At 63.0% G+C, this 17,590-nt stretch overlaps 1 protein-coding gene across 1 annotated transcript; it reads left to right on the forward strand.

The window, feature by feature from the left end:
- The first annotated feature begins 11,951 nt into the window (after nucleotides 1–11,951).
- LOC142824319 (tubulin alpha-4A chain) lies at nucleotides 11,952–16,960 on the forward strand. The gene is made up of 4 exons (XM_075916111.2): nucleotides 11,952–12,173; nucleotides 14,802–15,024; nucleotides 15,454–15,602; nucleotides 15,918–16,960. The coding sequence occupies exons 1-4, from the start codon at nucleotides 12,171–12,173 to the stop codon at nucleotides 16,890–16,892; spliced, it is 1,350 nt and encodes a 449-aa protein (XP_075772226.1). The 5' UTR covers nucleotides 11,952–12,170; the 3' UTR covers nucleotides 16,893–16,960.
- Nucleotides 16,961–17,590: the final 630 nt, after the last annotated feature.

Raw genomic sequence — 17,590 nt, forward strand, 5'->3', positions numbered from 1 at the left:
GGGAGGTGGATCTTGCACTGCACTTCCATCGAACACGTGATCTTGTGGTTAAAGGCTGGCGCCTGCTGCTGCAAGCTCTCGAAAACACACAGGCAGCGTCGTGAGCTCCGGTGGGCAAAGGCCACTTCCGTTGGCCAGGCCAGCGCGCGACACTCTCTGGATGTGTCAGTCTCCGCGGTGCTGCAGGGCTTTCGCCCAGAATGCTGTTTGCGTTGTTTGCAATAGTGTGGTGCTGCCGGCCCGCGTGTCGCTGGTGCTCCCGAACTCCTGCTGCCTGGCTGATACATGGCACCCGGACCGCGCCTGCGCGAGAGTGTTTCTGCTGGCAGCTGAGACGGACACTTTGCGCCAGAGTTATGGAAACGGGGTAGCCGGGGAACAATAGCGCCATGCGCTGTCTGCACAGCGTCGCAGTGTGCGCCAGGCCCGGGGTGCGAAGAGGGCCAAAGCGCCCCCCCAGACATGCCTGGCCTGGCTTGAGAAGACTCTCCGTCTTGCAACGGGCTCTCCGGAAGGAGGACAATAAATTGCTCGTGCCGCCGAGGGCAGGATGTGAAGCAACGGGCTTCACTGCGACAGAGGAGACTTGGCTGTGAGCAGACACTTCCTGATGTTCGGGGCTGTGACGCCCTGGAGCAAAGTGCCGGGAGGTTGCAGAGCGTGTGAGGGGCTGGCTCGGCACACGCCTGGCAGGGCGGTCTAGCAAACTAGCCACAGCAGTCAAGCCAGCCAGCCACTCTCAGCCGCCAATCGCTGCATGTGGCTAGTGCCAGGCGCGCTGGGCACCACGGGCCTAGAGAGCACTCAGCAGGGACTGGACTCGCCGACCAAGCAAGGGCCTTTCCAGCCCTACACGCCCAGGATGCAAGGGGCAGGGCCAGGCAGTCCAGACAGACACCCTGGTCTCACCTCCCAAGGACGGCAGGTTTGTATAATTTCTGGTGGTGCCCCGTTAACCAGGCCTCTGGAGGTAACACACTCGGGGCAAGATGGACACATGACCAGAAGTAAAAGGTGTCATGTGACCCCTCTCGAAGGACTTTTCCCACCATCCTCCTACCAACAGGGATTCGTTTGGCCCCTACCAAACCCCCCTCATGCAACTGTCCTGCAATTGCATTAACCCAACGTGTGTGACAGTAACTCGGGGGCGGAGAGCTGGGGGAAGGGTTCCCTCTAAGGCTCTGTCTACACTCGCGGCTTCTTGCGCAAGTACAGTCATTCTTGTGCAAGAACCCACAGAGCAGCCACACTGCCGGCCTGCTCTTGTACAAGGAAATGTACAGTCCGGCGTGGTATGAGAGGGCGTCTTGCACAAGAGCTACGCTCTTTTCTAACAGGTGTGAGCTCTCTTGCACAAGAGGGCAGTGTGGCGGCTCGGCAGGGATTTCTTGCACAAGAAACCCCTCTGGCTAAAATGGCCATCGGCGCTTTCTTGTGCAAGAGAGCGTCCACACTGCCATGGATGCTCTTGTGCAAAAGCACAGCTTGCACATGGCAGAGTGGACGTGTTCTTGCACAAGAACCCTTGCACACGATGTTCTTGCACAAGAAGCCACCAGTGTAGACATAGCCTGAGAGTTTCCTCCCCTGAGCAGAATGGATTTGTGTTGTGCACCAGTCCTGAGTTCATGTGGCTTGTTTGGATGTGCCACTGTGGCACCCAAGTTATTAATAAATATCTTATAAACCTCGAACTTTTCTCTCTGCTGCCATGTCTCCTCCCCTTGCTCCATCAACTTCCCTGGTGCCTGCTGCCCCCCAACCCCTCACCCTCTGCTGTCCTGACTCCTGCCCTTCTCACTGTCCTCAGCCCTCCTGTGACCTACCCCCCTCCACCAGCCCTTCTCTCCCCCCTGTGCCCACTCCTCCAGTAGTCCCTCCTCATCCCCTCTCCTAACAGCTCCCTCTACACCTGCCCTGCCTCTCTCCTCTGGTGCTGGTCCCTCCCCTGCAGGTCTCTGCCCTTCTGCTTCACCCCAGAATCCCCTGGCACCTGCACCTTCCCTTAGCCCTGCACCCTCCTGGTGTTCCCCCCTTCCCTCACTGCCCCTGCCCACTTTGCCCTCTTTTTCCCTGATGCCCCCCCTCACCACCCTCTGCCCCCATTCCCCTCCTGCCCCTCTGTGCCCTCACATGACTTGCTCCATCCCCACATTTCTCACGCCCACCCCTCCTTTCAAGCCTTCTCCCAGCACCTCCCCCTCCCCCCTCAAGCCCCCAATGCCCTTCCCCTCTCCTCTCCCAGCATCACCCTGTCCCCCTCCCACTGACACCTCCCTCCTGCCCTTTTCCTCATTGTCTGCACTTGGCCCCCTGGCATTTCTCTCTCCCCCATGCTGTCCCTTGGTGCCTTCCCCTCTCTTCCCCCTTCTTCCCCCTCCTCCTCCCACCCCTTCCCCCTTGTTTTCCCCCTTCCCCTCCCCTCCCTTCTGCCTTCCACTTTGCAGGGCTGGAGTCTGTGCTCAGGCCCCAGAAGTCCCCGGACTCTGAACCTGGAGCTAGGCCGTGTGGTGCAATGCCACGCCGAGCAGTTTTAAAGTCCCGGACGTGATGTCACGTCACACCTGGGTGTCTCCTGCTCACCTGTAAACACCCGCATGCAGCAGCAGCCGGCAGTGCGCACCAGGCTGAAAGCTGCGCATGGCAGGGATGGGCTGGGGCTGGGGGGGGATGCTCTGGGGCTGGGGTGGGAGGACACACGGGGGGCCAGCAGGTGGGGGCTGGGGCCTGCTCCAGGCAGGGCCGGGGGAGAGACCCAGCTCCAAATATTGGTGGAGCAGGGCCCCGGCTCTGAATATTGCTGGAGCATGGGCACCACAAGCCCCTAGAACTCGCCGCCCCTGCCTCTGACTTCACAGCTCCTGGGATGCTCCCGGGCAGGGACTCGAAGCAGTTCCCACGCTATCCCAGGACTGGTGTGAACGGGAAGCGACCGTCTAGGCAGGAGTCCTGCAGAAGGGGATCGAGGGGTCAGAGTGACCACAGGCTAAGTATGAGTCACCAGTGTCACGCTGTTGCAAAACAAGCCAACAGGGTTCTGGTCTGCATGAACAGGAGTGTGGTGAGCAAGACACGAGACGCCATTCCTCCGCTCCACTCTGCTCTGCGCTGGTCAGGCCTCGGCTGGAGTCTTGTGTCCAGTTCTGGGCACCACATTTCAAGAAAGATTTGGAGAAGGTCCAGAGAAGAGCAACAAGAATGATGAAAGGTCGAGAGACCAGGAGCGAGGAGGGAAGGCGGAAGGAATTGGGCTTGTTTAGTTTAGAAAAGAGCAGACTGAGGGGTCATGAGAGCAGTTTTCAAGTATCTAAAAGGGTGTTACAAGGAGGAGGGAGAAAACTTGTTCCCCTTGGCCTCTGAGGATAGGACAAGGAGCAATGGGCTTGAACTATAGCAAGGGAGGTTTAGGTTGGACATTTGGAAAAACTTCCTGCCTGTCAGGGTGGTTAAACCCTGGAATAAATTGCCGGGGGCGGTTGGGGAATCTCTGGAGATATTTGGGTCTGTCTATACAGCCACCCTAGTTCGAACTAGGAGGGTAATGTAGGCATTCGAAGTTGCAAATGAAGCCCGGGATTTAAATATCCCAGGCTTCATTTGCATCTTCCCGGGCGCCGCCATTTTTAAATCCCTGTTAGTGCAGACTCCATGCCCGCAGCTACACACGGCACAGAGTAGGTAGTTCGAATTAGGCTCTCCAATCCGAACTACCGGTACACCTCGTTCCACGAGAAGTAACGGTGGATTGGAGACCCTAATTCGAACTCCCTACTCCGTGCCGCGTGTAGCCGCGTGTAGCCGCGGGCATGGAGTCCGCACTAACAGGGATTTAAAAATGGCGGCGCCCGGCTTTATGCAAATGAAGCCCGGGAAACTCAAATCCTGGGTTTCATTTGCAACTCCGCTTGCCTACATTAACCACCCTAGTTCGAACTAGGGGGCTAGTGTAAACAGACCCTTGAAGAGCAGGTTGTTCAGACTCCCATCAGGGATGGTCTAGACCAGTGGTCACCAACGCGGTGCCCACGGGTGCCATGGCGCCCACCGGAGCTTTTATGTGCGCCCGCCTAGTGACCAGGACAAGTGCAACCCATTAATGTGCTCTGAGCCCCAGGCGCCTGGCAGCCCCAAAAGGTTGGGGACCACTGGTCTAGACGGTGCCGGGCCCTGCTGGGAGGGTGGGGCACTGGCCCTAGTGGCCTCACGAGGTCCCTGCCAGTTCTGGGATTCTGTGGGGCTCACGCCCGTTCCACTCAGCCTCCTGCAGCGGAGGGGCCGGCATGAGGGACCCGCAGGGGCTGGGGACAGCGTCTCTCCTGATCCCTGATGCAGCCGGGCTGCTCCCGCTCACCCCCGGGCGCTGCTGAGGGAGGAATCTCTGCTCACGGGGCTCCATGCGAGCCCACTGAGCGCGGGCGATGGGCAGCGTCTCTCGAAGGGCACCGCTTAGCAGCTCTTGTGCACGCCCAGGTGCCAGCAAAGCCGGCGAACTGCTCTGTGCCCACAGCCCGCCAGCCAGGGCACCACCAGACCCTGCCCCGAGGCCACAGTGCCCTGCGTGGCGGGTGAGTGGCCAGGGGCTGTGGGACAAGGCTGACGGGCAGCGCCCCCCGCCCTGGGCCGGGCACCAGGGGAAGGAGGGCAGCAGGTTGGCTCTCGACAGGCTGCACAGCCCTGTTACACTCCAAGGGGCTGGGAGTGGGCGACAGCGGAGGGACCAGGGGAGGATCCTTGTTCTGTTCCCTCCCTCTGGAGCCCCGGGCACCGGCCACTGTGGGCCGCCGGGACCCTGGGCTGGACGGGCTGTTGGCCTGACCCCGCCTGGCCGCTCGGCTGCTCTCAGTCCCCACAAGCGGATTGTTTCATCGCTGGCTCCAGTATCTCCCCAGGGGTCAAAGTGAGGCTGCCGGGTCTGTAACCCCCAGGTCCTACTTGTTCCCCCTCTCAAAGACGGGGGCTCTGTCTGCCCTTCTCCGGCCCTCTGGGACCTCGCCCGTCCTCCAGCAGCCCCTGGAGTCATCGCCGAGGGGTCCCAGGCGGCTTCAGCGAGTTCCTGGAGTCCCCTGGGAGGGGCGGCGCCAGGCCCTGCCGGCCGGAGGGCACCCGGCTCCTCTAGCTGCCCCTTTCCCCAGCTTTGCTATGGGACGTCCAGCGGGGCTCCGAGGTCCCAGGGGACCAGGAATTGGGCTGCAGGGCCCTGTGCTGTGCAGCTACTGAGCAAGTGTCCCCGCGGCCTCCTCAGGGTGGGGTAGGAGGCTCTGTCCACGCAGGCCCTCGGAGACAGGCCCTCGTAGCCGCTACTACTGTGGGCCTGTGTTTCTGGGCAGGGGCCGGGTGGGCTGCCCAGGTGGGTGGGCGGGAACTGGGTGGGGTTCCCTGGGCGGGTGGGCAGGGGCCATGCGGGCTTCCCGGGCAGGTGGGGGGCTGTGGGGGCTTCCCGGGCAGGTGGAGGGCCGGGGGGCTGCCCAGGCAGGTGGGGGGGCCATGCGGGCTGCCCAGAAAGGTGGGGGGCCGTGCGGGCTGCCCAGGCAGGTGGGTGGGAGCCGGGTGGGGTTTCCCGGGAGGGGTTCCCCAGGCGGGTGGGCGGGGGCCGTGCGGGCTGCCCGGGCAGGTGGGGGGGCCGTGGGGGCTGCCCGGGCAGGTGGGGGGGCTGTGCGGGCTGCCCAGGCAGGTGGGGGGCCGTGCGGGCTGCCCAGGCAGGTGGGGGGCCAGAGGGGCTGCCCAGGCAGGTGGGTGGGAGCCGGGTGGGGTTTCCCGGGAGGGGTTCCCCAGGCGGGTGGGCGGGGGCCGTGCGGGCTGCCCGGGCAGGTGGGGGGGCCGTGGGGGCTGCCCGGGCGGGTGGACAGGGGCTCGCTGCACATCCCAGGCTATGGCGGGGCCTGTTCCCTGCTCTGGCTAAGGGTGCTCAGCTCTGAGATGGAGGGGATGTTGCCAGGGGACTAGAAGGCTTACGCTGATAAGAAGCTCACAGGAACTTTTTCAGGGGCAAAAGCCACACGCTGTTTATTGGGAATCCAGCAGAGAAGCAGTTAGCATCTGCCTTATAAAAACACACACACAGACAGACAGAGTCACACACACACACACACACACACAGAGTGACACACACACACAGAGTGACACACACACACACACACACAGAGTGACAGAGTGACACATACACACAGACAGAGAGTGACACACACAGACAGAGAGTGACACACACACACACACACACAGACACACACACACACACACAGGCTCTGCAGATGGTGCATAGTGACCAGTCCATGGTGGCTCACGTCAGTCTCACTGGCCAGGCCAGGCTGCCCGAGCGAGGAGTCGGGTTCCCTGAGACTCCTCCGAGGCTCAGCTCGCAGGACTGAACCCAGAGTCCTGTGGCCAGAGCTTCCCTTCTTATCCAGGTCAGTTCCCACTGGGGCCTGTGGGTTGTGCAGTGTCATGCTGCAGTCATCCGCCCTCAGGAGGTGTGAATCTGTGTCCTGTGATGGGAATTGTCAGGGTTCCAGTCCTTGTCTCTGCCTGTCTCCAGGGTTCGCGGATGCTGCTAATTCAATTCAGCCTCCAGACACAATGCACGTTTCCTTAGCGATAGAGCGGTAGCCGTGTTAGGCTGATCTCGCTAAAACAAAAGGAAAATCTCTGTAGCGCTTTAGGGTCTGTCTACACGACAGCGCTAATTCGAACTAGTGCATCTAGACCTAAAAACTCATTCAAATTAGCGTTTTGCTAATTCGAACTAGCACGTCCACACTGAGAGGACCCTGAAGCGGGGTTAAGGATGGCCGGAAGCAGTGCCGGCAGGGCATCAGGTTAGGACTTAGAGCGTGGAGATGCTGCCTCAGGCTAGACGAGGGCTGTGCTTAAAGGGACCCGACCCCCACCCCGGACAGACAGTTCTCAGGGTTCCCCGCTCGCTTGTCTAACTCGATGAGGGACAGCAAAGCAGTCCTGGCTTGGAGTGCCCTGAGTGCCCACACTCAGCACATCACAGCACTCGGCCATCAGCCCGGCTGCACTTGCTGCAGGCTGCCATCCGGGGGGTCAATTGGGGGGCTGTCAGGATCCAGGAGGCCCTGCAGGAGAGCTTCCACCCCGAGGAGCCCACAGAGCCAGCCCAGTCCTCCCCATCGGGGGCTCGTGCCCCATTCCTCCCTCACCTCCTTCCACTTACCCCTCCCTAGCCCCCCTTCCTCATGTGTTCAAAAATAGAAACTCTCTTTATTTAACAAAACTAGTGGGGGGGGGGGGAATTAACCTCTGGGGAGACTGGGAAAAGGAGGTGGGAAAGGGGAAGAGAGAGGGTGGGAGAGGGGAGGTGGAAACCTGGGAGGAGGGAGCTGGAAGGGGGAAGCCAGGGGAAGGAGGAGGAGGGGAAGTATAAAACTATGGTACTCCATATCTTCAGTACTGTGTACAGATGTGGTCTCCTCACCTCAAAAAAGATATTTTGGCCTTGGAAAGGGTTCAGAAAAGGGCAACTAAAATGATTAGGGGTTTGGAACGGGTCCCATATGAAGAGAGGCTAAAGCGACTGGGACTTTTAAGCTTAGAAAAGAGGAGACTGAGGGGGGATATGATAGAGGTCTATAAAATCATGAGTGGTGTGGAGAGGGTGCATAAAGAAGAGTTCGTCATTAGTTCCCATAATAGAAGGACTAGAGGACACCAAATGAAATGAACGGACAGCAGGTTTAAAACTAATAAGCGAAAGTTCTTCTTCACACAGCGCATAGTCAACCTGTGGAACTCCTTGCTGCAGGAGGCTATGAAGGCTAGAACTAGAACAGAGTTTAAAGAGAAGTTAGATAAATTCATGGAGGGTGGGTCCCTGGAGTGCTATTAGCCAGGGGGTAGGAATGGCGTCCCTGGCCTCTGTTTGTGGAAGGCTGGAGATGGATGGCACAAGACAAATCGCTTGGTCATTGTCTTCGGTCCATCCCCTCCGTGGTACCTGGTGCTGGCCACTGTCAGCAGACAGGCTACTGGGCTAGATGGACCTTTGGTCTGACCCAGTGCGGCCGTTCTTATGTTCTTATGTTCTAAGCTCAGGGCTCAGGGTCGGGGGTCTCACTGGACCAACTTGATTTTCATGCAAACCTGCTCCTAGGTTCGCATGTGGCCTTTGGTGGCCAGGCTGGCAGCTCTCCTGCCCTAGACGGCCGCATTCCTGTGCCTAGTGCGTAGGTCATGGATGTTGGAGGCCTCCCCCCAAACCTCGATGAGGTCCACGATCTCCGCACTAGACCAGGCGGGCGCCCACCTCTTGTGACCCCGGGCAGGCTCCTGGGAGCTGCCAGCCTGGTCCCAGGAAGAGGCGGAGGGCTGGGTGGCAGCTGGTGGCGGGCTCATGCTGTGCCAGGTGCAGGGTTTGCTGGCTGGGTGCTGGCAGGCTTTCAACTGGCACAAGCACCGTAGCCAGACCGTGCCCCTTTAAGGGCTCCGGGGTCGGGAGGGGGCAGAAAAGTTTCCCTGGTTTGGCTCAAAGTGGCCACCAGGGCAAGCTGGGGAGGGCTAGCCTCCAGCTAGTGCGAATTAAGTGGCTACACAGCCCTTACTTGGAACTACTTAATTCGAACTAGGCTTAGTCCTCGAGGAATGAGGTTTACCTAGTTCCAATTAAGCGCTCCGCTAGTTTGAATTAAGTTCGAACTAGCGGTTTGCATGTGTAGCGCCTATCAAAGTTAATTCGAACTAACGACTGTTAGTTCGAATTCATTTGTAGTGTAGACAGACCCTTAGAGACAAACAAGATGGTTTATTAGATGATCTTTCATGGGCCAGACCCACTTCCTCAGATCACACTCTGTTATGTCTACACAGCAAAGTTATTTCGAAATAACTTTTCTAGCATCTACAGTCAAACCGCTATTTTGAAATGAATTCGAAGTAGCAGAGCGCTTGTTTTGAATTTGGTAAACCGCATTCCACGAGGAATAACGCCAAATTCAAAATAGCTATTTCGAAATAAGTGCTGTGTAGACACGTATATCGAAATCGGGGGCCTCCAGCCCTTCCCAGGGTGCCCTGGTGGCCACTGCAGCCTCAACCAAGAACACTCCTCTCCCTCCCGCCCCCCCCCCAGAGCCCTTAAAGGGGCTGACTCTGGCCACAGTGCCTGTGCCAGCTCCAAGCCTGCCAGCCCAGAGCCAGCAGTCACTGCCCCGACCCAGCGGCCCCAAAACATGAGCCAGCCAGCCACTGGCAGCCAGCCCTCCACCACTCCCCAGGAGCAGCCTGCCAGCTCCCAGGAGTCTGCCAGGGGCTGGAGAAGGCAGGGGCCTTCCTGGTCCAGGACGGGGATCATGGCCCTTATTCAGGTTTGGGGGGGATGCCCCCAACATCCACGACCTACGCACTAGACACAGGAATGCGGCCGTCTAGGGCAGGAGAGCTGCCAGCCTGGCCACCAAAGGCCACATGCGAACCCAGGAGCAGGTTTGCATGAAAATCAAGTTGGTCCGGTGAGACCCCCGACCCCGAGCCCTGAGCTTCCCCTCCCCCTTCTGCCCCTGGCTTCCCCCTTCCACCTCCATCCTCCCAGGTTTCCCCCTCCCCTCTCTCCTCCCCTCTCCCGCTTCCTTTCCCCAGTCTCACCAGAGCCTCCAGTTGGGGGAGCAACTATTGGGAACAAGAAGATGGAGTGTGCGTGTGCGTGTGCGTGTGCGTGTGCGTGCGTGTGCGTGTGCATGTGCGTGTGCGTGTGTGTGTGTTAGATGGGGGAGGGGTGGAGTCGGGCTTCTGCCGATCCGGATCGATGCTCCCATGTTGACAAGACAAAACCCGGGGTCCCTCTGCAAGACGCCTCCTATTTCTCCCTCTCGTGCAGCCAATTAGCCATCACCCCGTCTCTTCTAATGCTGCTCCAGAGAGGGTCCTTCCAAGGGCAGGCGCTTGCTGCTCCACTCCCAGGCGTCTGTCTGTCCAGTCTTCTTTCCAATGAGCTCACTGCACAGGGACTGGCTTGGGTCTGGCTCCCAGCCCCTCTCCACCCTGGCACCTGCTGCGGGAGGGGCTCCCCTTCCGGTCTCCATTCACCCCCGTTCACCCCCACAGGGCAGTCGGGGAAAGGGGGAGATCCATTCTACTCCGAGCAAAAGACACTTTTCTTTACCTTAACTCAGGGGTCCCCAGCGCGGTGCCCACAGGTGCCATGGCGCCCGCCGGGGCATTTACGTGCGCCCGCCTAGCGCTGCCCCCGGGAGCGTGGCACATGCGCGGCCCCGCCCCCAGGCGGCCCGGCAGCCCCGCGCGGCGCCCGCCACCCAAAAAGGCTGGGGACGCTGCCTCAGCTATTCCTAGGACCTCTAGCAGAAAGAGTTTGATCCCAAGTGTCTGTGGCGAAGATGGATACAAGGTTCCTCTTAGACAAGGTTGGCTAAGAAGGGTTAACTGGAAGCTCCAGCTAGAAGCACAAGATATGTATCTAGAAAATCTCTTAATACAAAGTTACATGAGAATGATACATGGTTATATGGAAATGTTACCGCGATTTATCCACAAGCGGGCGCCTGGCCCTGGGGCCGTGCTGACAAACCCGGGTGCCTGAGGCCAGCGTGGGGCAGGCTGCGCCGGGCCGTGGGGGCTGGCTGGGGGGGGCGTGACGGGCGGAGAATAGCTGTTGTGCTGAGGGACTTAGTGGCTTATGGGCTCCATTGTTGTTCACACGGGTGGGTGGCGTCTGCAGGCCAGCGACCTGCCCTGTGCCAGTCGCTGTCTTTGTGTCAGGCTGAATGGCGACGTTGCTGGAAAACACCCCACTGCTGCAGCCCTGCTCAGCCCCCCCCATGCCCCTCTTGGCCTGGCAATGCATGACCCTAGATCCGGGGCCAGCGCTGGGCTGTCAGCACCCCGGGGGTCTGAATTCACTGGCCACGCTTTTCCAGGGGGTTGCTACAGGGGGGATAGCTCAGTGGTTTGAGCATTGGCCTGCTAAATCCAGGGTTGTGAGTTCAATCCTTGCAGAGGCCAGTTAGGGATTTGGGGCAAAAATTTGTCAGGGATGGTACTTGGTCCTGCTGTGAAGGCAGGGGACTGGACTCGATGACCTGGCTCCCTTCCAGTTCTAGGAAACAGGCATCTCCATTAACTTAAAAAATGTATAATTGTAAATCCACCTTGTTCCTTCTGTGCTGGCATAATCCCATGGACTGGGGGGGTGACAGCACATTGGGGAGCCCCAACCCTGCTCCCCCATCTGCAGCCAGATGTGACTCCACCAGCCAGTAGAGAAAAAATGGGTCTATTGCTTCTCCAAGATACAGCCCAGCTCAGGTTTGATGTAGGGATCGGATAGGTTGACAGCCCTAGTTCCCTTGGGGGGAGGGACTCACAGGCCCCTGAACACCCTGTACTGGTTTTAGTCTCCTTCCTCCACACTCCCCCTGACCCCCCGGCCAGTGTCTCTGCCTCCCTCCCTTTGTCTCTCCCCTAGGAAGAGCCTTGTTAATTGCTCAGGCTGGGACTAGGTGTCTGGGCCGGGGCACGTGGGGGTGAGTCAGTGGGAATAAGAACGGCCGTACTGGGTCAGACCAAAGGTCCATCTAGTCCAGTATCCTGTCTGGCCACAGTGGCCAGCACCAGGTGCCCCAGAGAGGGTGGACTGAAGACAATGATCAAGCGATTTGTCTCCTGCCATCCCTCTCCAGCCTCTGACAAACAGAGGCCAAGGACACCATTTTATCCCCTGGCTAATAGCCTTTTATGGACCTAACCTCCATGAAATTATCTAGCTTCTCTTTAAAGTCTGTTCTAGTCCTAGCCTTCACAGCCTCCTCTGGCAAGGAGTTCCACAGGTTGACTCACACCTCAGCCAGGTGGGGACACCGGGTTACAGAGCAGACAGCCCCCCCCCCACACTACATCACAAGGGGACAAGGGGTATCCGGGAGGCCAGGGGGTAATGCCATGGGCCAGGGAGGGGGAGGTAATGCCAGGGGCTAGGGGGGAATCTTACGGTGGCCCTTACATATTACCACCTCCCCCATCCAAACTGACCACGCCCCCCTCTGCATACGGAATGGGGCGCGGTTAGTCCCGTCGCCCCGCCCCTGGGCGGGTCCCAGCCGGGCTATATAAGGCAGGTGCGCGAGACACTGCAGCAGACGAAGCTTCTCGCCGAGACCTCGTCGCTCAGACTCGGCGTGAGAGCCCCTCGCTGCTGCGCCATGGTGAGCGCCGGGGGAGCTGGAACCGGGCCGGGGGAGCTGGAGGCCGGGCGGGGGGGCGCTGGAACCGAGCCGGGGGGAGCTGGAGGCGGGGGGGGGGGGCCGGGGGGGGGCGCTGGAACCGAGCCGGGGGGAGCTGGAGGCCGGGCGGGGGGGGGAGCCCGGGGGGGGAGCGGGGGCGGGGGGAGCGGGGGGCCCGGGCGGGGGGGAGCTGGGGGGGCGGGGGGGGCGGGGGAGGGCTGGGGGGCTGGGCGGGGGGGCCGGTTTCCTGCGCGGCCTGGGCTCCCCATGACGCAGGGCGCGCGAAGCGGAAGGTCCCCGGGCTCGGACGCCTGGGTTCCCGCGGGGGGGGGGACGAGTCTCTGCGCGGGGGGGCATCGCAGCAGGTGCCGCTCCGGGCTGGCGCAGGGCGGAGTCCGGGCGCTCCCCGCGGGCCGGGCCGGGCCGGGCGCGCCACGCAGCAGGGCCGCGCTGCCTGAGCGCTTCCTGCGCGCCTCGCGGCCGACGGGCAGGGCCAGCTGCGCAGCGGCGGGGGGGCTGCGGCGGGGCGCGGGTTATTAATAGGCGGGTGGCGGGCCGGGCTCCTGGCCAAGGCGGGGGCGGGGGGCTTTAAAGGGCCAGCGGCCCCCGGCTGCCCTGGGGACGGGGCCTCGCGCCGGTGCCCGGCCGGGGGTCTCGGCTGGAGCGTGGCCCCTTCCCGGGCAGGCTGCGGGCGCTGCCGTGAGCGGCCTTGGCTCAGCCCCGCGCGCCTGGCTCGGGGGGTTTCCTGCCAGCGCCCCAGGGTGCGTGCGGCGGCGGGAAGGGGCCTGGCGGGGGTGGGGCGCGCGCTTTCAAACCCTTCCTGGTTGGTCGGTCGGGTGCATTCAAACCTCCGCTGCGCCCGGGCGGGGCGCGGCTCCAGCCGCCAGCTCCGCACTGCCCGGCCGGGCCCTGCGCAGCTCCGCCTGGGGAGCCCCCGGCCGGGGCAGGGCCGCGGATGCCCCTTGTAAGGCCTCAGTGGGGGGCTGGAGCGCTGGGGGGGTCAGCCCCACGGATCGGGGCACTTCCTCCTTGTGGCTTCCCCATCAGCTTTGAGCTTGTGGCTGAGGCCGGGTTGAGCGGAGGGGCCTCGCCTGGGGGGTCTCTGGCTGCTGCAGGGACCCTGGCGCGGGGGGGGGGGGGGGGGGGGTCTGGGTCCCTCTTCTTCGGGAGCAAAGGCAGCGTCTGGGCTGTGACCCTGCCAGCAGCAACCCCCCCCCCCCCCCAGCACAGGCAGCTCCTTGCACACAGCTGCTGCCTGGCCTGGATGCGGCTCCAGTCCCCCCTGCCTGCCCCCCCCCCGTGTCTCCTCCACCCCCGCTCTAGGGTGCAGGTCCGCGTGGCTGGCGGAAGGGCCTTTGCCCAGGACAGCACTGGCAGGGAGGCTCCCGTGGGACTGGGAGCCAGCCTCTCCTGGGCCCTGCGGCAGGCTGGCTGAGTCAGGCTGCGTGGGTGGGACTGCAGCTCACACCTTAGGTATGTGCTGCCAGCCCAGCACCTGCCCGAGCACTGAACGGCTGCAGGGCTGGCTCCTCCCAGGCTGCTGCAGTGGAGCCCTGGGCTGAGCCCTGGGCTGCTCCCTGCTTGGTGGGAGCCTCACCCCTGCCCTGGGAGGCTCTGGGCTGGGCACAAGGAGGGGCATGGCCGAGTGGGCCTGCCCCCCCTCGCTGGGCCTCGCTTCCTCCCCACACCTGCTCCATGCCCTGGGAGCTCAGGGGCGCCATGTACTGCAGCTGAGCTGGGGGGGCACAGGCAAGAGGTCAGGGCTGTGGCCAGCCTGCCCAGGAGCATGGCAGGCAATCGGCTCTGGATCCTGGCTGCCCATACGTGCCCTGTGTGCGCCGCTTGTGGGGGCGGGGAGCACGGCTCTGCTCCTCCCCCACTCCTGCAGTCTGTGCTAGCTGCAGCGGGGGCGGGCACGCAGCGTGGCAGCCATTCGGAGCTGCCAGATTTCCCTGGGTGGCTTCTTGGGGCTACACCCACCAGCGGGCCCCTGCGGGGAGCAGCATCTCCATGTGGCTGGAATATGGGCATGGAATCCCAGGAGCCCTCTGCTGTGGGCGGGGCAGCTGGGAGGGACCAGCCCTCTGGGGACCTGTTGATGCTGTCGGGGGCTGCTGGGCCTGGTGGCCGGGGGAGCCCCCCCTCGCTGGCCGGGGGCTGCTGGGCCTGGTGGCCGGGGGAGCCCCCCCTCGCTGGCCGGGGGCTGCTGGGCCTGGTGGCCGGGGGAGCCCCCCCTCGCTGGCCGGGGGCTGCTGGGCCTGGTGGCGGGGGAGCCCCCCCCTCGCTGGCCGGGGCCTGGTGGCCGGGGGAGCCCCCCCTCGCTGGCCGGGGGCTGCTGGGCCTGGTGGCGGGGGAGCCCCCCCCTCGCTGGCCGGGGCCTGGTGGCCGGGGGAGCCCCCCCTCGCTGGCTGGGGGCGGCTGGGCCTGGTGGCGGGGGAGCCCCCCCTCGCTGGCCGGGGGCTGCTGGGCCTGGTGGCCGGGGGAGCCCCCCCTCGCTGGCCGGGGGCTGCTGGGCCTGGTGGCCGGGGGAGCCCCCCCTCGCTGGCCGGGGGCTGCTGGGCCTGGTGGCCGGGAGGCACCTCACTAGCCTGTCTCTCCCTCTCCCTGCAGCGTGAGTGTATCTCAGTCCATGTCGGCCAGGCCGGCGTCCAGATGGGCAACACCTGCTGGGAGCTGTACTGCCTGGAACATGGGATCCAGCCCGACGGGCAGATGCCCAGTGAGAAGACCATCGGGGGAGGGGACGACTCCTTCACCACCTTCTTCTGTGAGACGGGCGCTGGGAAGCACGTGCCCAGGGCCATCTTCGTGGACCTGGAGCCCACCGTGATTGGTGAGCAGGGGAGGGGCCCCGCTCGCTGCGCCCAGCCTGCTGGGCTACCCTGCTCCAGCAGTGCCAGGCCCTCCCCAGCTGGCAGGGGCAGCATGGTGCATGCCAGGCTGGCTCTGTCGGTGCCCAGAGAAACCGGCCCAGCCGGCCGGGCTGCTCCTCGAACAGGCCTGGACAGCTCAGGGTTCCAGAAACGCCAGGCCCTTGCAAGTGCCTCTCGCAGGCGGTGCCCTCTGCCCTCCTCCTGGGGGGCAGACACCTCCCTTCCGGCCATGCGCACCTGCCCAGGTGGGGGGGGGGGGAGTGGCGTTGCCAGGAAGCTGGTGCCAGCCCCGTGTTGCGCTGCCAAGGAGTCTTATCCGTGCAGTAATGGGGGGCATCACACTGCTGGCCTGGAGCCCCGTCCCACACCCCTCCCTTTGCCTCTCCTAGATGAGATTCGGACGGGCATCTACCGCCAGCTCTTCCACCCTGAGCAGCTCATCACAGGCAAGGAAGACGCTGCCAATAACTACGCTCGTGGGCACTACACCATTGGCAAGGAGATCATCGACCAGGTGCTGGACCGGATCCGCAAGCTGGTGAGCGACCTGTGTGCATGGGGGGGGAGGGGGGGGGTGTCCTTTGTCCTGGCCCCGCCCCGCCATGGGGGTAGTGAGGCTCCAGCTTCTGGTTGGGAGTCGTAACCTGGTTAGACATGCTCCTGGCTGGGGCCCTTGGCCAGGCTTGGACGTGGGGCTGTGGGGCTCCCTGCTCGGGGACCTGGGTGACTCGGGCTTGTTCTTCCCGTGGTGGGGGAGCTGGTGGAAGTCACCTGGTCCGGCTGGGCCATGTCTGCTCCAGCCTGGACTGGCTGCTAGTTGGTGTGGTGAGCTCTGACATCCTTCTCCTGGCAGTCCGACCAGTGCACGGGGCTGCAGGGCTTCCTGGTCTTCCACAGCTTCGGCGGGGGCACCGGCTCGGGGTTCACCTCCCTGCTCATGGAGCGTCTCTCCGTGGACTACGGCAAGAAGTCCAAGCTGGAGTTCGCCATCTACCCTGCGCCCCAGGTCTCCACGGCGGTGGTGGAGCCCTACAACTCCATCCTGACCACCCACACCACCCTGGAGCACTCGGACTGCGCCTTCATGGTGGACAACGAGGCCATCTACGACATCTGCCGCCGCAACCTGGACATCGAGCGCCCCACCTACACCAACCTGAACCGCCTGATCAGCCAGATCGTGTCCTCCATCACCGCCTCCCTGCGATTCGATGGAGCCCTCAACGTAGATCTGACAGAGTTCCAGACCAACCTGGTGCCCTACCCCCGCATCCACTTCCCGCTGGCCACTTACGCCCCGGTCATCTCGGCCGAGAAGGCCTACCACGAGCAGCTCTCCGTGGCCGAGATCACCAACTCCTGCTTCGAGCCTGCCAACCAGATGGTGAAGTGCGACCCCCGCCACGGGAAATACATGGCCTGCTGCCTGCTGTACCGTGGGGACGTGGTGCCCAAGGACGTCAATGCTGCCATCGCTGCCATCAAAACCAAGCGCTCCATCCAGTTTGTGGACTGGTGCCCCACCGGCTTCAAGGTGGGCATCAACTACCAGCCCCCGACAGTGGTGCCCGGGGGCGACCTGGCCAAGGTGCAGCGGGCCGTCTGCATGCTGAGCAACACCACGGCCATCGCGGAGGCCTGGGCCCGGCTGGACCACAAGTTCGACCTGATGTACGCCAAGCGGGCCTTCGTGCACTGGTACGTGGGCGAGGGCATGGAGGAGGGGGAGTTCTCCGAGGCCCGGGAGGACATGGCTGCGCTGGAGAAGGATTACGAGGAGGTGGGGATTGACTCTTACGAGGACGAAGAGGAGGGGGAGGAGTACTGAGGCTGGGCCCTGCTCTGTTAACTGCAAAATCCCTCTAGGAAAATAAAGTCTCCTTGGTTGCAAACCCACCCCAAGCTGTGGCTGTTCTTGCTGGGGGAGGGGCGGGGGCTGAAGGCCCACCCCTACAGCTGAGGGCGGGGGCTGGCCAGGCCTGCGGGGGTGGGGAAGGGGCTATCCCCCTGCTCTCTGCCTGGAAGGGAAGGGCCCTGCTGGGCGGCACGGTTCTGCGCACAGCGTGTCCGGCCAGTTCCCTGGTGCATCACGCTGGGCGTGCGGCCATGGGGGGAGCTCTGCACTGCCTGCCCGTGCTGGTGGGCAGCCGAGGACCATGGGGCCTGGTGCCAGGGGTGGGGCTGCAGGAGCCTGGGACTGCAGGGGTTGCCCCTCCCCCACTGCTGGCTGGGCAGGGCCCTGGCTGTTGGCCCAGCAGCTGGGGGCCCAAAGTCCAGTCCTGGGTGCAGGTGGGAGTTGGCTGCTGGCTGGGCCACCTGCCTGTCCCGAGCATTGCTCTGCCTGTGGGGTGGTGGGTGGCACTGGGGCCCCTGCTCTCCCCACAGCCCACGGGAGGGAGGGGGGTTAACAATAGCTGGTCTGCTCCCAGCTGTGAGCACAGCCTGGGGCCATGGCTCTGCCAACACCTGGCCCAGGCCCCCTCTTCTGCTCTGGAACAATGGGGGGTGACCCCCACCTCTGGTGCA

The sequence above is a fragment of the Pelodiscus sinensis genome, chromosome 7 (genome assembly GCF_052426305.1).
Source record: "Pelodiscus sinensis isolate ZL-2025 chromosome 7, ASM5242630v1, whole genome shotgun sequence".
NCBI lineage: Eukaryota > Metazoa > Chordata > Testudines > Trionychidae > Pelodiscus > Pelodiscus sinensis.